Source organism: Taudactylus pleione, unplaced genomic scaffold, assembly GCF_031769625.1.
Source record: "Taudactylus pleione unplaced genomic scaffold, aTauple2 ptg001208l, whole genome shotgun sequence".
Lineage (NCBI taxonomy): Eukaryota > Metazoa > Chordata > Amphibia > Anura > Myobatrachidae > Taudactylus > Taudactylus pleione.
Window position 1 is genome coordinate 75,084 of NW_028285609.1, and position 21,150 is coordinate 96,233.

Here is a 21,150-nt window from a genome sequence, read left to right on the forward strand (position 1 = left end):
AACTGCAGCCTGCAGAACTACGCTCCGGGCATGGACCTTACAGTCTGAGAATCCATTCTGTACTTCCCCCTTGGAAAGATGAGATCACGTTTGTGGGCGGTAGAGCCATAACAGGGCACAATTCTATCCTGTGCCAGCTCCGCCCTAAGTGTGCGACATCATGATGTTGCACAGAAGGGGGTGTGGCCGGCAGTAAGTTCGACACTGACTGGGTGTGCAATCAGTAACGTATACTGCTACATATACTGTGCAGGGTGCCCATCTGGAAGCATCCACAGGACACTCCACAAGTGCTGCAGCAGAAAACCTATTTGCAAGGTGCTGTTCCAGGCACCCTGCTAGCCAGGAACAAGGTCCATGGGGCGGTGACGGTGCCGCCCAGAGAGCACTGCGCTCTGTACGGCGGCACCGGTCGCCCATAGCTAGTTACGACCCTGGTGGGGGGGCTGGCACAAGGTGCACAATTACCCTGCTCTGGTACTGGGCAGTCGCTTACTGATGTTCATGAATGCTAACCAGTGGGTTAGAATAATCTAATGTACGTCTTAAAAATTACCTTTGCAATGTTAACCCTTGCGGCTTTGGAAAATCCTGGTGACAGTTCCTCTGCCTGTATCAAGACACAAGTAGCATATGATTTAGAAAGTAATTATAAAATGTAAGAAAGAAGAAAAGCACATCTGGGACAACATGCACACTTACCTTGAGGAACTTTTCCAAAGCCTCTTGCACAGTAGCACTTGGTGGGGTTTCATACAAGGCCGAAGCAGTTTTTCTCTCCAGCCAGCCAAGATTAGAGACCTGTACAAACAGATTTCTGCTCATGTCAGCAAGTTAGATACATCACATATACGGGCATATTTCTTAACATTATTTTTTCTAAAATAATGTAAAAACAGGTGTTTTCACACCCTTTTCACATTTTAGTATCACATGAATAACTAAAGGGTGATTCAAGTAGAATTCACAAAATTCTACTCCAAACCCTAATTATCAAATATTTTTAGTAAGCAGATCGCATTTCCCATACTTGTAATGGGAAATGTTATCTGCCCAGATTTACTAAAATATATTGTGAAAAAATTCTGGGCAAAGCCTTGTGATAATAACGCCACTCCCTCTCCCCGCCCCACCCCCACCCCGATTCCCCAACTCCTGCTCTGCTCTGACAGTCAGAGCAGAGGCGGGAGCCGGCCCCTGTGATCAGCTTTGTGGTCTAAATAGACTGATTACTGTAAAAAAAAAAAAAGCACTGACCTCTGGGGTTCTGGTCAGCTTGTCTCCGATGTTTAAGCTTTACAGCAGAGCCTGTTGTCACTCCTAGACGCTAGCCCTACACTTCATAATATCAGCACTTAGAGCTGACCATGGCAACAATGTGAGATACTGGGCGGAATTCAATTGATTCCTGTCCCCAGCGTGCCCGACTTAGCTATTCAATTCTTGCTCCTGTCAGGCACGATCAGCTGCCAGCGCTACATTTCAGCTCGGAGCCCCAGGGGGGTGAGAGCTGAAATGTGTGAAGTGACATGTTTGGGCGCCCAAACATCACTTTTCGCGATCGCGCCCAGCACTTTGGTCGTGTTTAGCTGCTTTACGCGGCTAAACCCGACAACTTGGGCGGATCAGCACTAAAATCTGGAACAATTGCATAGCGGCCTGCGAACTCCTGTCACTTTAGATGGGAGATGCGGGCCGCGAAAACAATTGGAATTCCGCCCACTGACTCATTGGAAAGTTCGCAATCTATGACAGTGCCAAAATGAAACTCCCTGAGCTATTCAGTATGACCCATTCCACTTTTTTTTGTTTGGGTATGTATATATTTGTCCCAACTTCCCATGCTAATCCTTTTACTGCTCTGTCATTTCAATCTAGTATATAAAAAAGGTGATTACGAATTCCTTTCTTAATTTAACAAACAGCATTAATCTAAGATTACCACTGTTTGTCACAGCATCGCTCTCGTGTCATGCACATGCGCAGATGGATCATCACGCATGCGCATTATACAAGACCCCCGTCGCTGGCAGCGTTAGGTTGCCAGCAGCCAAGGAGAGAACCTCGCAGAGAGGAGGACTTCGCTGGACCTCGTCGGAGGGGTAAGTATTGGTAAATACCATTGGCTTTTTTGTTTGTATCACAGTGATACTAAACGAAAAATTCTGTTGGTATTTACTTTCATTGATAAATGGGGTCCAGTATGTTGGAACTATCATGTAATAGGGGCTATTTATTTTAAAGCTCACTACTGTACTTATAGTGAATAGTTTACAATGAAGGTTCAAAATGAACACTTCTGTCTTTGCTAAACATTACTAACAAAACAGGGAATGTGGGGGACATAGGACCAGTACAAGGAGTTCAGCGGTTACACTGCATCCATCATAATTGTCAGCTGTAAGGATTAATTGCTTGTGCCATGTAAGCCGTGTGCGTGAGAATGAAGGGTTACAGTGCTGCTGCACCTACCTCTTCGTTGTGTGTGCATCTATGCCATACCATAATAAAATGGTTTCCATACTTTGGATTATATAAAAAAAATACATTTATATACTTTAAAACATCTGTTCCGACAAATATGCTTCAGAAATGTTCATATCGATATAACTGACTAATAAATCTACTTTGTCCAAAATGTAGTCACGCATGCTTCATTCAGGAAGGGTGTATTTCTGCAGTCAGTGCACATTTTATGGTTCATACATTCACTGTCTTCTAAGCTTTACTCTCTTTAACCCTTTATTTGGTAATGTTGCTCTCAAGCAAAAATTAATTTTGTATTATAGTTATGTAGTGTTTACGTTACTATCCCTCCTGTGGCAGCAACGCTCTCAAGTAACATGTAAAATCCTGTCTTATATAACAATCAGCTGTTTCAGAAGATCGGCAAAATATAATAAAAAAATTATATTCTAGTAATTTTCAATGCTTGCCAAATAAAGGTTTGAATAGAGGTGTCCTGTATTATAAATTCTTTACACTGTAAATTGTGTTTTGTGGTTTTTGAGTCTCATGACATGATAAAGCTGCACTCGCTGATTGCATAGTGCTGCTAAATATGTTTCTCATATAACAATAAAGAATATTATAGATGTAGACTGTTTATAACACATACCTCATAGCACCACCGGCCAAGCAGATAGTAGCAGAGAGAGTCTTGGGGCTGTAAAGCTATTGCCTTTTCAATGTGTTCCTAAAAACAACAAAATAAAGCATTTGCTGGTGCTATGTCATGTAGAGATTGTGAACAGTAGCTGTTTTATAAAGTACTACCAACTCCTAAAATATGAGGTGTGATAAAGAGAAAAAAATGAAAAGTGTTAAAGGATTACTTAAAAATATGATATATGTATATTTTAACAGATGAGCAAGTGTTAATTAAATTAGAGATGTGCGCCAACCCCCGTGTTTTGGTTTTGATTCCGGTTTCATCTTCATGTTTTGGGTTTGTAAAACCACCCTCACATGTTTTGGATTTGATTCCGGTTTCATCTTCATGTTTTGGTTTTGTAAAACCACCCTCACGTGTTTTGGATCTGTATTTTTAAACAAACAGACGAAAAAAAAAAAAAAAGCTGGAATGATGTAATGTTGACCTGTTAGCATGCAATCCGAATCCTGAGTTCAGGTTTTAAATCAGAGTTCCGAAACAGGACTCTGTTGGACTCGGTACCCGAAAGTGATTCCGAACTCGGTTCGACTTGGAACCCCTAAATTCGGTTGTTGTCAGTTCTCTGTGAACCGGACCTGCACATCTCTATATTAAATACACAAACCAACATATATGAATATGTATTGATACCATTACAATAGAAATACTTGGCCAGATTCAGGGTTGTACACTATTGCATTCTCAACTGCATTCACACTCGCAATTTATGCATGGAAATATGCTAATGTCTGCTAACAGACTCCCCCGCCTGCAACACACTGTGCTAATGTTGCTGCACCCACTTCCCCTAGCTGCATTGTGTGCAGATGCGCTGCGGGTTGAGAACACACCAACGACACAACATCAGACGCACATCGACTCTTCGACTAAGTCCTGGTCTGCGCAGATACTGGGTCAACCTTTTCTCTGAAACTGGCCTCTGAGACTGTGGTTCTGCAATGAGAACGCAGCCATGAGCGCAGACACAACTCCCATAACACACCCATGGACCGGCCACATCCCCGACTTCACCCAGGAACGCCCATGGATCGCAGTGGTCTGCTCAGGACCTTGCGATCACGGAGACATTGCAAATGCAGTCTCAAACATTCGTTCACAGGTACGGAGTGGGACTTTCCACCATGTTTCGCACATACACAGTAGCAAAATATAGCTCAACCGTGTGAACTCTGAATCAGGTCCACAATTCTTAACAGAATAAACAATTCTATATAAAATCATAAATTCAAATGAAAGAGAACCTTTATACATAAAAAATTATAGCAGAGGTTCCCAAACTCCGCCTTTACAGTCCAGGTTTTAAGGCTATCCAAGATTGAGTTCAGACGGTTAAATCAAATTGATACTAATTAAGTCACCTGTGCTCAAGCATGGATATCCTTAAATGTGGACTGTAATGGCGGACTTTGTGAACCTTTGGACCATACAATATTATTACAAATCATAGGCACATACAATAAGGGCGATTCAATTCAGAGGGCTGTTAATAGCACCGGGAAGGTGTTCAGCTCTGGGACCAACTTCCCGACGATATTCACCTCACATTTAATTGAATCGCCCCAATGAGTACCAGGGTATGCCCTGAGCTTTAGAAAGAAAGGTGTGTAAGGCTGCGCTCAACCTTTAAATTAATGGTAGCTGCTAGGCAAAGAACAGGGATCAACCTGCCCTATTCAGAAAGTGTGAACAGTAAAAAAGGGGGGTTCCCAGCGCTACCATCAAATTACCAAAATATAATAATGAGAATATTCTTATGCTGTGGTACAGAATATCACTGTCACAGTAATAGATAATATAATGAGTTCATTTATAGAAAACACATATTTCCTCAAAGAGAGGGGGTAAAAATAGAAACTCTGACTATCACAAATGTCAATAAATGGTATAAATATGTGATAATATATCCTAATACCGGTATACTTAAAACAACATAAAAGGGACAATGTTGTTTTAAGTATACCGGTATTAGGATATATTATCACATATTTATACCAATTATTGACATTTATATGATATTGGCCTAGTTTCTATTTTTAGAAAATATGTGTTTTATATAAACCCATTAAATTAACTTTTACGGTGCCAGTGATATTCTGTACCACAGCATAATATTAATCTCATTATTATATTCTTTTGCTAATTTGATGGTGAGCGCTGGGAAAACCCCCTTTTTTATGCCCTGTGCTTTGCCAGGTGTTAGGTGGTGGTGTGCGAGGATGAATATATTTAAAATGATGATATATTGACAATTTTTATTTGGTAAGAGAAATTCATTTAAATGTACATCCATTGTACTGAATTGTTTACATACTGTATTTTATATGAGTTAACATTTGCGTAAACTATCGAATCTTATTTTCCATGGTTCAAAAAAAAAAAAAAAGGATTATTTCTATCATAATTTTCTTAAAATGTATATAAAATTTTTCGCATACTTAACAGAACTAAATCAAAACTTTTTAATCCACTACAAAACTCTTTTGTCATAGGTTTTGCTTATAGTTTGTCACTTGTATTGTTTTTCAGGGCTGTTCATTTATTTTATTTTTATTTTTTGTTTACTAATCCAATATGGTTCAAGAGAGATCAGAAATAGGCTGCTAAAACTCCAGATAATAAAAACCTGAGAACTACTTCCCCAAAAATCCAGCAGCCCCATTCCATAAATAATATACAGTATATATATTGTGGATATACTTGGGAAATAATATGCAATTCATATTTTAAATAACAACCAAATAAATATATTTTTCACCAAGTTTATAGACTGACTGTTTTGGCTTTTCATCCTATAGTAAAAGTAGCATTTGTAGGGGAGTAATAAAACATTCCACACAGTAACATTTAACTTTTAAAAAATGTATACTGTATATTTTTTTCAATCATTTCTAAGTAATTATTTCTAAATTTAGAATATGTTGTATTCATCCTACCAGGAACCTGTATATATCAAAGTGTGTAAAGTGTTGGAATAATTTTCACTTATTTACCTTAAAGAGATATCCAATCTGAATGCGCTTCTGAATGCCTTCATGCTCTGAGTGTTGCCCACAAAGGATGGCAAACCTATAAATAAAGCAAAGTAGATAGAATTGGTGGAGATGTTACACACACAGTCACTGTCCTCAGGGGTTTGTGTATAGAAACTCACCAAAATAATCAAATTGGCCATTTTTGTTATTAAAACTAGTATAGGTGAAGTAATCCTAAATCACACAATATTAATGTATATGTGATCATACACTCTACTGTAAAGTAAATGGATATTATAAGTGCCTGAGGAGCTCTGGGGCGACATAAAACCTGGAGGCTTTTGCCCAAGTCGTTTTATATACAGAACACAGAAATCCCAAGAGACTTCTAATATCTGCATTTATTTAGGTAGGTGCTTACTCCTTATTGTAGTTTATACTTTCTTTCACATCACTATGATTTATTTTATATGTTGTATTAAGCTTAGGAATTCGGACAACAGTCGAAATACCGGTGCCAGAATCCCTACTTCTGGCATTCCAATGGTGAGTATTTGGGTTAGGTTCAGGGTTAGGCACTAGGGGGAGGGTTAGGCTGGGGGGGGGGGGGTTAGAGTTGAGCTGTGAGGGGAAAGGGTTAGGGCATGCTTGCATACTTTTGAAAAATAATTTCAGGGAGATTGTGAAAGCAACATCAATGAGCGCGGTGGTGAATTTGATGTGTACAGCTACATCTGAGAGGCGTGTAATAAAACTGACTTATATCCAAATGTGAACGAGCCCTAAAGCAGTTAATAAAATCTACTTACTGCTGAAAACACATACTTTTCAGGGCTTGCTCATATATTTGTGTTTTACAAGTCATTCCATATAAGTGGACACAAGAAGCCTTATATGAAAATGCAGGGATCATTATATGCCTTATAACCAATGAAGGGAAATGGCACTGATTATACCATTTGAATGTATATATACCTCGGATATCTTTTTTTTTCTTGTTGCTACATAATGGGGCTAAGGTGAATCAGGGAGATTGTTAGACTCTTCAGGGAGACGGGAGATTACTAATATTTCAGGGAGTCTCCCTGACAATCAGGGAGAGCTGGAAAGTATGGGTTAGGGTTAGGCTGCAGGGAGGTGAAAGGTGGGTTAGGTTGTAGGAAGGTGGTCTGTAAATGTTGGTGTAATGCACATATAACATAAAACTGATCACATTTCAGGAGATAAAGTGGCATTTCTCATTTACCCTTCTGCATGTGGCACACAAAACAATTATCTGGTGATTGGATAATGCTGGGTACACACGGGACGATCTGTTCAGCGAACAATATCGCTGAACGATCTCCCTTGAAATTCCTGGTGTGCTGGATGAACTATATTGGTCATCCACACACCAAAGCATTCACCAATGATGAACGACCAACGATCGTTCTCCAATATAGAAAATTAACGATATTGTCCAGACTGGCCTGCATGCATGCCCGATGGATGATATCGTTATCGTCCAGTGGGAGCACGGATCATTGGTCGTTCATTGCATACAAACGGAACAATATATCGTTCCGTGTGTATGCACCTTAAGGGTCCTGTGATTGAAAATTTCTCTGTTACTCCCCAGTTCCTTGCTGCGCCTGGTGAGTTGCCAATATGTACATGTGGCATAATCTAATGCTACCGTATTGTTCTGTTGGGGCCACTATACATCCGTTTAGTTACAGGAGTAGATCATACTTGCCAACTCTCCCTGATTGTCAGGGAGACTCCCTGAAATAGTAGCAATCTCCCTGAAGAGTCTAGTAATCTCCCTGATTGCACCTTACCCCCATTATGTAGCTGATATATATATATATATATATATATATATATAACAGAGATATATACAGTACTTTCAAATGGAATCATTAGTGTAATTTCCCTGCATTGAGTATAAGGCATAATGATCCCAATGGCTACATTTTCTGAAAAGTATCAGTATGTTTTCATTAACAAGTAGATTTTACTAACGGTTTTGTTGCTTATTTACATTTGGATGTAAGTAAATGTTATGACACGCCTCTCAGATGAAGCAGTACACACCCACTTTACTGCCGCGCTCATAGGTGGTGCTTTCACAATCTCCCTGAAATGCAAGTGTCATGCAGAAGAGGTGTGCAGGAGTTTAATAGGGGTGCTTTACAGTGACCAATCTAATTTGAGGAATAGACTGTGTCCCCTGTGATACATCCGTACAATTTGTGTTTTCAAAACATTTACCGCCTTAGAATTTGCTCTAAAAAAAACCAAAACCCAGCGCTGTCTGCTAACAAGGCACGAATGTATAGGCCCACTTGTAATATCCAAACAGGACTATAGATTGCAATACTCAGCTTTATAACTAGAGCAAAATACCGGTGCTCAGTTACTTCCTGGCGATTCTTTCTTCTGCAAATGATTTCACCGAGAACATGGTGAGGATCAGGATACAGACAACTGAATTACAGTAAGACTCCAGAACAAAGAAATACTATATCTCCACAGAATGAAATCCTTTTGCTGTATACATATACTTCCAGAGTAGACCCAGCATGCTTTGCTATATTGAACACGATACAGCCTGGTTAAAGTTATGCATATGTATTATTATGCAAATTCGTGTTTTTAAAATATGCAAAGTTTACAAGTGCAAATGTCCTGAGCTCTAATATTTCACTTGCAAATAAAATGTGTGTGTGAGCTTTAACTACATCAGCCTTCAAACATAAGAATTTAATTTGGAAGGATTTTATATATTTAATTGGTAAAATGATTAGATGCTGCATTCGTTCCTCTCTAGTGAAGGATGAGTGGAGAAGCCAAGATCTGCAGATGTGTGGACTCTACACAGTCCACGTGGGATTACCCTACACTCACAATGAGCAGCGATAGGAGGCTGTATAAAGGGAAACGTAACGCAATCATGCATTTAGCTGAATAAAGATGTATTCTTCTTATCAACCCTCAAGAGCTCAGACTATTTGTCTTGCCCTATACAGACACTGACAGCCTGCTGTGTGGGGATGGCAGGCTGCTCCTCCGCTCTGCGCAGAATGCGGTTCTCCTGCAGATACTGGGAGGATGTACAAGAAAAGATAATATGGATATTTCCCACGGCCTCAGGCAGCTGAACAAATAGTCGTATCCCTACCATGTGGGGACAGGAGAACTTCACAAACAGATAACATAGCATATTTCTTTTCCTTCTCCATGGGGTATGAGGATAAACTAAGGAAGACAGGCCTGTATATCACAGATGACCTGTCTCCCAGAAATAATTCAGTAAATAACCACGCTGTTGTGATGAACATACCACTGATAGTTTACATGTATAAAACTTTTATATTATTTATTAAATGACCAAGTAATAAATACATGCACATATAACTATACACTTGGTATTACTGTATACTAACTTCCTACAAGTTCAAAAAAAGAATTACCAGTACCAGCTTTCCATTAGATACAAAGAAACAGACTCATATAAAAATGAGTTACATTATATTGTTGCACTTCTACCTCTATTCAGAGCTGCTGACAGGAAACATTAGCACTTCAACTGCAGAAGTTTAAATATATCTTTAGTGTCTCCCAGAAATGGAAGATTTACAGAAATAAGCACAAGTCACCCCTGATAAATACAAATGCTTTGTTAACAGCAGCTATATTATATGCTCACAGCAGCAGGAATTGAGCCATAACTAGCATGCTATTTTTAAATTACATACAGAAGTCAATTCTGCTTAAAGAATAGCTACTTTGCTTCACTTCAGGGCTCTCCATGCCCATCAAAACAATGGTACTTCCTGTACTGGGAAGCTTACAATCTGCCATTAGTGTACTAACATGTGGTACTGTACAGATAGAAGATTATCTATGTTCCTAATGATGCAGATTAATAGTTACCGTAATTTACACTGATGGCACTAAGTTACAGTGTAAGAAGGGCCAGTATATACAGTCAGGTGCATAAATATTGGGATATTGACAGAATTTTCATATTTTGGCCTCTATTCACCACCACAATGGCTTTGAAATGAAACAAACAAGATGTGCTTTAACTGCAGACGTTCATATTTAATTTGAGGGTAATTACATCCAAATCAGGTGAACGGTGTAGGAATTACAACGGTTTCTATATGTGCCTCCCACTTTTTAAGGGGCCAAAAGTAATGGGACAAACTAAACAATCCTAAATCTAACTTTCACTTTTTAATACTTTGTTGCAAATCCTTTGCAGGCAATTACAGCCTGAAATCTGGAACACATAGACATCACCAGATGCTGGGTTTCATCCCTGGTGATGCTCTGCCAGGCCTCTACTGCAAATGTCTTCAGTTCCTGCTTGTTCTTGGGGTATTTTCCTTTCAGTTTTGTCTTCATTAAGTGAAATGCATGCTCAATCGGATTCAGGTCAGGGATTGACTTGGCCATTGCATAACATTCCACTTTTTAGCCTTAAAAAACTCTTTGGTTGCTTTTGCAGTATGCTTCGGGTCATTGTCCATCTGCACTGTGAAGAGCCGTCCAATGAGTTCTGAAGCATTTGACTGAATATGAGCATATAATATTGCCCGAAACACTTCAGAATTCATTCTGCTGCTTTTGTCAGCAGTCACATCATCAATAAATACAAGGGAACCAGTTCCGTTGCTAGCCATACATGCCATGCCATGACACTACCACCACCATGCTTCACTGATGAGGTGGTATGTTTTGGATCATGAGCAGCTCCTTTCCTTCTCCATACTATTCTCTTCCCATCTCTCTGGTACAAGTTGATCTTTGTCTCATCTGTTCATAGGATGTTGTTCCAGAACTGTATTGGCTTTTTTAGATGTTGTTTGGCAAACTCTAATCTGGTTTTCCTGTTTTTGTGGCTCACCAATGGTTTACATCTTGTGAAGTCTTCTCTTGATTGTTGACTTTGACACACATACACCTATCTCCTGGAGAGTGTTCTTGATTTGGCCAACTGTTGTGAAGGGGTTTTTCTTCACCAGGGAAATAATTCTTCTGTCATCCACCACAGTTGTTTTCCGTGGTCTTCCGGGTCTTTTGGTGTTGCTGAGCTCTCTGGTGCATTCTTTCTTTGAATGTTCCAAACAGTTGATTTGGCCACACCTAATGTTTTTGCTATCTCTCTGATGGGTTTGTTTTGATTTTTCAGCCTAATGATGGCTTGCTTCACTGATAGTGACAGCTCTTTGGATCTCATATTGAGAGTCGACAGCAACTGATTCCAAATGCAAATGTCACACCTAGAATCAACTCCAGACCTTTTACCTGCTTAATTGATAATGAAATAACGAGGGAATAGCCCACACCTGTCCATGAAATAGCTTTTGAGTTGACAATCCCATTACTTTTGGCCCCTTAAAAAGTGGGAGGCACATATAGAAACCGTTGTAATTCCTACAACGTTCACCTGATTTGGATGTAATTACCCTCAAATTAAATCTGAAAGTCTGCAGTTAAAGCACATCTTGTTTGTTTCATTTCAAAGCCATTGTGGTGGTGAATAGAGGCCAAAATATGAAAATTCTGTCAATGTCCCAATATTTATGCACCTGACTGTATGTTCCATAGTCACAATGTTGACATAATATTATGTTGACATTGTTAGAATGTCAACATGCTAGTCTTCTTGTTCTGTCCCTAATGGCAACCTTAACCATAACCCTAAGGTTCATGGACATGTCCACATTTTAAACCTTCTAAATGTGAAAATGTTAAAACACCGACATAGTAACTGCGTAAAACGCTTCGGAATATGTGTGCGCTATATAAATAACATGCTACAGATGGCTTGAAGAAATAGATAAAGGAAACCTATAAAATATTTGTTGTAAAATACAGTATATATATATATATATATATATATATGAGATATGGTAAGAACTTACCTTTGTTATCTCTATTTCTACGAAGTCCATAGGGTTCCACAGGATACCTTGGGGTATAGGTGTGACGTCAGTCATCGGGCACCATAGAGTTAAGCTTTCAGCCTCCCAGGATGCACTAGGGTCCCCCTCCTATACCCCGCCCCCGAGCCAAGGCACCTCAGTTAGTTACCAAGCCATAGGCCGGAGGAGGAGAAGGAAGAGAGAGAAAAAAGATCTGGACACACACAAGAATCACATTCTCACCAGAGGGAGACGGAAAAACCGGTGACCAGAGCAAAGCCCATCTGCAGCACAGGTGCGACAGGGTGGGAGTCCTGTGGAACCCTATGGACTTCGTAGAAATAGAGATAACAAAGGTAAGTTCTTACCATATCTCATATTTTCTACTTCAGGGTCCATAGGGTATCCACAGGATACCTTGGGGATGTCCCAAAGCAGTATCCTTTAAGGGTGGGGACGCTCCTGTGCTGAAAGGAGAATCCGCCGCCCGAAGGAAGCATCCTGAGAGGCGAAGGTGTCAAACCTGTAATACCTTACGAAGGTATGGACAGACGACCACGTAGCAGCCTTGCAGATCTGGACTGCAGAGGCACCACATCGAGCTGCCCACGAAGGACCCACAGACCTAGTGGAATGAGCCTTCACAGAAGGAGGAACCGGCAGGTCTTCATGAAGATAAGCTTTAGAAATAGCCATACGGATCCAGGCTGCCAACCCTTTTTACGGAAGCCATAGAGGACAAACAAGGCGTCCGACTTCCTAAAGGAAGAAGTGCGGTCAACATAAGTCCTTAAGGCCCGCACAACATCCAAAGTGGCCTCACCCACTGAAAGACCAGGTGAGTTAAAGGCCGGAACAACTATTTCCTCGTTAACATGAAACTGGGAAACAACTTTGGGAAGAAATTCAGGTCGAGTGCGGAGCACTGCCCTGTTCCCATGAAAAATCAAGAAAGGGGGTCTACAAGAGAGAGCCCCTAAATCAGAAACACGTCTGGCCGAAGCTATGGCCAGAAGGAAAACAGTCTTAGCTGTTAGCCATTTAAGATCCACTGAGCCCAGTGGTTCAAACAGCGGTCTCTGGAGAGCCCTCAGGACCACAGCCAAATCCCAAGGCGCCACAGGTGGAACAAAGCGCGGCTGAATGCGGAGAACACCTTGCATAAAGGTGCGCACATCCGGGATTGTAGCAATCCTACGGTGAAACCAGACAGACAGGGCCGAAACCTGTACCTTCAAAGAAGCAAGGCGAAGCCCATGATCTAGTCCCGCTTGTAGGAAGGCGAGTATCCGAGACAGACGAAATTCCCGCGGTGCATAACCTCTCGGTCGACTATAATGGAAGAACGTATGCCACACGCGATGGTATATCCTCGCGGAAGACGGCTTCCGAGCTCGTAACATGGTACGCACCACAGAGCTGGAAAACCCCCTGGACCTCAGCATGGCTGTCTCAACAGCCACGCCGTCAAAGACAGCCGAGTCAGGTCCGGGTGAAGACAGGGACCCTGTGACAGAAGGTCCGGTCGTAGCGGCAACCGCAGAGGACTGTCCACGGACAGACCTTGAAGGTCTGAGAACCAGTGCCGTCTGGGCCACGCGGGAGCTATCAACAGAAGCGGCCCTCCTTCCTGTTTGAATTTCCGGATTACCCGTGGAAGAAGGGAAATCGGAGGAAACAGATATGCGAACCGGAACATCCACCGGACGGACAGAGCATCCACCAGAGACGCCCCTTCGTCTCTTGTGCGAGACCCGTACACCGGCAACTTGTTGTTGTGCCGGGACGCCATGAGGTCGATCTCTGGAAGACCCCATCTGTCCACCAGCAGTTGAAAAACGTCCGGGTGCAGGGACCATTCCCTCGGATGAACGTCCTGGCGACTTAGAAAGTCCGCCTCCCAATTTAGCACTCCCGGGATGAAGACCGCTGATATGGCCGGAAGATTGCGCTCCGCCCATACCAGGATCCGAGAGACCTCCACGAGAGCCGCCCGACTTCGGGTTCCTCCTTGCCTGTTTATGTAGGCCACGGTGGTAGCATTGTCCGACTGGACCTGTACTGGACGACCCTGGAGAACCCGATGTGCCTGCTGGAGAGCATTGAAGACCTCACGGAGTTCCAAGATATTGATTGGAAGCTCCGCTTCTGTCGGCGTCCACCTGCCCTGGAACAAGTGTGGACCCGAAACTGCTCCCCAGCCCCGAAGACTGGCGTCCGTTGTCAACAGGACCCAATTTGAACCCAGAACGGACGTCCCTTGCTGAGATGGGTCGTCTGTAACCACCAGGCAAGGGACAGGCGAACCTCCGGGGTGAGCACAATCGTTTGGGACTTCAGAGACTGAGGCAGCCCGTTCCACTTGGACAGGATCAGGTGCTGCAGAGGTCTGGAGTGAAACTGGGCATATTCCACCATGTCGAACACCGACACCATGGAGCCCAGTAACCTCATTGCCGAGTGTAGAGACACCCGGTGGCTGTGCAGACAACTGCGCACCCTCGACTGTAAAGCAGAGATCTTTTCCCCCGTCACGAAGATCCTTTGCTGTTCTGAGTCCAATAAGGCTCCGAGGTGTAGAATCCGCCGAGACGGGATTAGAGTGGACTTCTGCCAGTTGATTAACCAGCCGTGCCGTTGCAGTAGTGCAATGGTCAGGTCCAAGTGGCGTAGAAGGAGCTCGGGAGATCCTGCCACTAATAAAAGGTCGTCCAAGTACGGCAACATACGGACTCCCTGCAGCCAGAGAGAAGCCGCCATGACCGCCATCACCTTGGTGAACACACATGGTGCTGGCGCCAGGCCAAAATGTAACGCTCGAAACTGGAAGTGGTCGCTGCGGATTGCAAACCTGAGGAACTGTTGATGGCGCAAAAGAATAGGGACATGCAGGTAAGCGTCCTGTATGTCCAATGACACCATGTAGTCCCCAGGTTCCAGCGCCAGAATGATGGACCGTAGGGTCTCCATCCGAAACTTCGGCACCCGCAAAGACTTGTTGAGAGCTTTGAGGTTTAGAATCGGACGATACGACCCATTGGGTTTCTGCACCAAAAAAAGATCTGAATAGAAACCCTGGCCCCTCTGGGAGAATGGAACAGGCACTATAACTCCAGCCTGGTGCATAGTGTGCAAGACCTTCCGCAGCTCCGTGGTCTTGTTCCGGTCTGATGGTAGACCCATGGTGAAGAATCGAGCCGGGGGTCTGTGCCGGAAAGAGAGGGCGTACCCTTGGGAGACCACCTCGAGAACCCAAGTGTCTGTCGTGGTAACCGACCAACACCGGGCGAACTGCAGCAGGTGGCATCCCACTTTGGGATCCCCCAAAGGGAGGCCCGGACCGTCAGGCCGCAGGCTTGTCATCTGGCTTAGGGGCCGGACGTCTGGTACTCCATGCCTGCTTCCGGGGCTTGGCCGATTTCTTAGGACCAGCCTGTCGAGGAAAAGACTGTGGTTTGAGCCTGCCCTGGGCCCTATAAGACCGAAAGGACGATGGTCCACAATCTTGTCTAGATCCGGACCGAAGAGAACTTCTCCGGTAAATGGCAACGCCTCCAAACCCTTTTTGGAATCAGCGTCCGCCTTCCAGGATCGCAACCACAAGGTGCGACGAGCAGCCACCGCTGCTGAAGAAATTCGAGACACCAGGGTACTAATGTCTAAGGCCGCCTCGTTGATATAAGTGGCCGAATCACGGAGATTACCAATCAACTCCGCCTGATCGGCCGCACAGTCGTAATCAAAAGACGCCTCTAAAGAATCCGCCCAGCGCTCCATCGCTCTGGCAACCCAGCAAATGGCCATAGCCGGCCGTGCTGCCCCCCCCGCAAGGGAATAAGCGGACTTCAGGCAGATCTCCACCTTGCGGTCCGTAGCATCCTTAAGGGAGGACATGGATGGCATCGGCAATGTGGCACTACGGACAAGACGGGTCACGTGAGAATCCACCTGTGGAGGGGATTCCCACTTTGCAAAATAATTATCCGCGAACGGATAAGCCACCGCCAGGTGCCTTTGCGGCTGGTAACGTTTGCCAGGCTGTTTCCACGCCTCCTCTAAATGGTCCATTAACTGACCAGAAAGAGGAAAGACTGTGGCATCGCCCTTCACATCTTTAAAAAAGGCATACTTGGATTTAGCCGCTGGGGGAACTTCGTCCTCAATCACCAAGGCTGTGCGGACTGCCCGAATAAGTCCAGGAATATATACTTTGGACTTAGCATCAGCGTCCTTAGTATGGAGAGGTTCCTGATCGTAAGGATCCAGAATCTCCCCATCATCAGACGTCCCTTCGTCATCCTCATAAGGAGCCGACAGAGACGCCACCGGCCGTTTATGTGGCCGCATCACAGACTCCCCTTGCAACACATCCGACAACTGCTGTACAGAACTCGTCAGGGAGTCAACCCACGCCGGCTCCTGAGAAACCGGGAGCGGGGAAATAGGGAGACTGTGGGGTACCACCAATTGTCGTGGGAAACCCTGCATGGGTGACGACACCACTGACTGCTGGGACAAACCCATCTGTGTAAACGCGGGCTGCGGAGCTAACTGGCTCACTAAGGTCGTAAGCGCCTGAGCGAAATAAGCCCAGGGCGGCTCCTGTACCGTTGCTGTAACCGTAATAGGCCCCGCCATTGACAAACACTGCCGGCAGAGGCCCTCCGCGCTACCCTCCCCCTCCGCTAACGGTACTTTACACGTAGTACACTGTAGCCAGAGAGGAAAATCACTTTCAGACATGATCGCACCAAGTATGTGACCCCTCTCACCAATTATATATTAAATAGGCGAGAGACCACCCTGCAGCACCGCACCGCAAGGGCTTAGCAGAAAGGACAGGGACAGTAATAAAGCTGACAGTCAGAAGAAAAGTTACAGGCAGCAGCGCTAGCACAGTCACATACAATGCAAAGAAAAAATCAATTCCTGCACTAACAGCGCTGATCACTCAACTACACAGACACAGGGCCTGGTAGGACACAGACCTGCCACAGCGGAGGAGAGGTATGCGGGGGGACCCAGACCACGATGCTTCCGTCCAGTGCTTCCAGCAGCGTTCACCATGCGTTCAGGAAAGATGGCCGCCGAGGAGCAGAGAGGAGGCTGGCCTGGGGGAGGAGCGCTGCTACAGGACCAGTCGGCAGTGTGCAGAGAGGGCTGTGTGCAGCGGGGGAGGCGCCGGCTGTGAGACAGGGAAGGCGCGCTCCCCTGGCATGCATTTAACCCCCGGGACGCCGCAGCGCTACCGCTCTGCTGCGGTCCGCTGTCCCAGGGGGGTAGTGGAAGCGCAGGTTCTTACCTGGCTCCACGCTGCAGCCAGTCCCCAGGGAGCCCCCTGCCTGGGGACTCTGGACCATGTAACAGCGGGGAACCACCGCGGGACCCCGCTGCTTACCTTGCTGTCCCCTTTGAATCCGGCCATGGTCCGGAACATCTGGGGTCACCGCTAGCTGTGACCCCAGATGCTCACCAGCATCCCTGGATCGGTACCGGCGTTCTGGTGGTGTAGGGAAGACAGCATGGACGTCAGGACTGACTGTCCATGCTGTACATCCAGATGTGCAGCCACAGCTGCATGAAGAAAAGCTTCAGGGGCTCTTCTAGCCCCCACTCCAACAGGTGCACCCGACTCCGGCCGGGCACCAAACGCAACTGAGGTGCCTTGGCTCGGGGGCGGGGTATAGGAGGGGGACCCTAGTGCATCCTGGGAGGCTGAAAGCTTAACTCTATGGTGCCCGATGACTGACGTCATACCTATACCCCAAGGTATCCTGTGGATACCCTATGGACCCTGAAGTAGAAATATATAAATAAACAAAAAGCTACTATAGTAGAATAATTTGCCAAGGGCAGCACAAGGCAGAACAGCATGACCGAAACCTTAGGCTGGGTACATATAAGACAATATATATCGTCATATAGAGTTTTGGAGGTGGATCAAAACAATAGGTGTGTAGGGGTGGGCAATAAGCGGCCCTCCAGCTGTTTAACTACAAATTCCAGCATGCCTTGCAATAGTTTTAGCATGGCCAAATAGCAACTGTGGCAGGGCATGCTGGGATGTATAGTTCTGCAACGCAGCCACGCGCTGTCAGTCCAGCCAGACCACATGGTGCACTTAAGTATGAAGTGAAGTGAGTGAATGAGTGCAGTGAAGGCAGCTGGGACGGGCAAGGGAGGGACTGTTCTCGCCCACACTGCGTGACAAGTTTAAGTGGCTGGACTGAGACTTCTGACAAGTTAGGTCAGGATCATTCTTCAGTAGGGTGCTGGGGCAACAAAACATGAATGTGTGTTATTTATTTCCTGTGGGGACAATGTATGTGTATTTTGTTTTCTTCCTGTGGGGCCAATGTGTGCGTTTTGTAAGAGGGGGCCAATGTGTGTGTTTTTGTTCCGTTGGTGACAATGGGGGATTTAAACTTTTTCAATTCCAGGATTACACAAATGTGGCAGGATTGGTTTCCATACTTATATTCCATTAGTCCTGCCTCTGTATTCAATGGGAGAAAACAATTGATTTTAGCTCTGAGATAATTAATGGGTATCGTCGGAGCAATTAAATTGTTTTGGACACTCATTAATTATTGCACTTGTCGCACCCAAAAGTACGGGGTTTAGCCACGTAAAGTGAGTAAAACTGTGTAAAGTCCTGGTTAGAGCACCCAAACTACTGACTTTTCGCACATTTCTGCTCACCCTCAGGAGGCAGGGAGCAAAAATGTGTGCCCAATCGGAGCAACAATTAAATGGCTTCGTCAAGTGCCCATTCATTAAAGCTGCGATAAAAATAATTGAATCCCCCCCCTAATATAAAGTTATACACCATATTTACCATTAAGTATAATACTATTTATAGAAACAAAGGGATAAGGATTTATTCAAGTGATAATAATACACAGACCACTATTAAAAATGATTTACAGTTGCCCAATAAAACCATATTAAGTGCCACATATGCATTGTTCTCCCCAGGCTTTATGTTGCGGGTGCAACGCCCGGCAAGAAACAGCTACCGCCCGGCACTTCGCACTCGCCCCAATGCGCCGTGTCCCCTGTCGTCCGGTCACCCTTAATGTTTCCTTGTGGTAATGACTAGATCCCTTTCCCGGAAGGACCTTTTCGTTGTCAGGCGGTAGGCGGGGCCAAAGGCAGTGGCAAAATGGCGGGAGTCTGAGTGACAGAGCGTATAAGTGGGACTCCAGCGGGGGAGTATGCAGCAGCAGTAGTGGGACCCCAGAGAGGAGGATGCGGCAGCAGAGCAACGGGAACCCAGAAGTGGATGCGGCCAGTGACTTTCCGGCTGGCTGACAGTAAGGAGCTTGGGCTGCCTGGCAGCGGGATGGAGGGGTACTGTAAGAGAAGCTTGGGCTGTCTGGCAGTGGGATGGAGGGGCGCTAGGGCTGGCAGGGAGGTAGAGGGGTACTATAGCTGCCGGGCAGTGGGGTGGAGGGGCGCTAGGGCTGGCAGGGGGGTAGTTGGGTAGTATAGCTGCCTGGCAGTGGGGTGGAGGGGCGCTAGGGCTGGCAGGGGGGTAGAGGGGTACTATATGTGCCTGGCAGTGGGGTGGAAGGGCGCTAGTGCTATGTTCATTGGGGGGCCTGGAGCTTTAGCTCCACCCTCCCCATTGTTAATCCGGCCCTGGGGACAGTATCTGTGAAACTGCTGTATTAAAATATATTCTGTGTAGCCTCCAATAGGGGCCAGTATCTGAGGGCTGTTTAAAAAATATATTCTGTGGTGCCAGCAAGTGGAGACAGTATTTAAAGTCTTATTTCAAGTTTAAATCATTATAAGGTCAGGTTTTAAAAAATTTTATTATTGCGAAGGCCCCCACCCGGCTACTTCTTGATGCCACCCGGCTGGAAAAACTTTCTGGGGAGAACACGGATATGTTTAATAAAACACCAAATTACGAACATGGCTGAAAAAAAACATGTAAAAGCCCTGCGGCATATTGCACCTTCTATTTTATTGAAACGGGACAGCCAATTAAGGATAATAAATAAACAATGTACTGCTCATCTGCCCAGCTATAGTGGTATGGTAGGAGTCACCCTTTCCCAAACACTGGCATCTCTCTCTGTGCATTTGCCAGAGTTCTCACTACATTTGACTGTGCAGCATGAATCAGTTTAGAAGACAGAATGAGAGGCTGTTTTCATACTTTGTGCAGCTCTAAGGTATGTGCTCCTCATATCCTAAGGACATACTGGATTAGCTCTGTGCTTGCCTTTATGCAGAAAGCTCTGACTGACTCCACGTATAGTATAATACAATTTGGGGATCTTTTTATTAAAGGGAGAAAGGCTCCCAACTGTCTAACAGCCTTTGTCAGCCACATCTAGCAATAGTAAGCCTATTTAAGAAGTATTGCAGTGGTACATGTGCTCCCACAATCCTCTTATTGCCATCTCGGGATGGCTCTAGGACAACGGAACCAGTAAGGTTCAGTTGTCCCTGCCAAGTTTTAATGGCAAATTTATTATCGCTGTAATAAAAAGCAATAGAAAATCTTTATTATCACAAACCCTTGTTAAACAGAAATCTGCTACACCCTCCCCCAATTGATTACAATACACTTGACAGGTATTTGAAATAGGAAAAAATGTTCCCCAGCATGCTGCAAAAGACTATCAATAAGATTTGAATACTACACCATAACAGAAATCCAGAGATCTTTGTTGCATATGGGATGTAGTTATTATACCTACAGCCGGCTGTTGAAATCCTGGCGTTGGAATCCCAAACTGGGACAGATCACAGGCGCCAAAATACCATGGGGGGGGGGGGGGTTAGGGGGAGGCGGGTTAGCATACTCACGGAGCCCTGGTTGGGAAACGGAGCATCGGGACAGCTGACATCCTGACTGCTGACATTTCATACCCAACCCGTTGCATATATTTGTGAATATTCATTTATTTGCTTTAACGGTGCCAATTAATTATCGCAGAGGTAAAACAAATTGTTTTAAGCGCAAACATATGTATGTATGTATGTATGCCTAAGTATATCTTTGCAAATATATGCAAAAAAGATCTCTGGATTTCTAATTATGTAGTATTCAAATCTTATTGCTGGT

The 21,150-nt window shown here is 44.7% G+C and overlaps 1 protein-coding gene across 4 annotated transcripts in view; it reads right to left on the minus strand.

Annotated features, from left to right (window-relative positions):
• The window catches only part of LOC148451019 (regulator of microtubule dynamics protein 3-like), a 161,804-nt gene that overhangs the window by 18,696 nt on the left and 121,958 nt on the right, over nucleotides 1-21,150 (minus strand). For all 4 annotated transcript variants that reach the window (XM_088462367.1, XM_088462368.1, XM_088462370.1 and 1 more), the window contains 4 exons: nucleotides 6,166-6,241; nucleotides 3,119-3,196; nucleotides 703-801; nucleotides 557-610 (listed from right to left, as the gene is read on the minus strand). In XM_088462367.1, coding sequence (XP_088318493.1) covers nucleotides 557-610; nucleotides 703-801; nucleotides 3,119-3,196; nucleotides 6,166-6,241 — 307 coding nt within the window. The remainder of the gene's footprint in view (nucleotides 1-556; nucleotides 611-702; nucleotides 802-3,118; nucleotides 3,197-6,165; nucleotides 6,242-21,150) is intronic.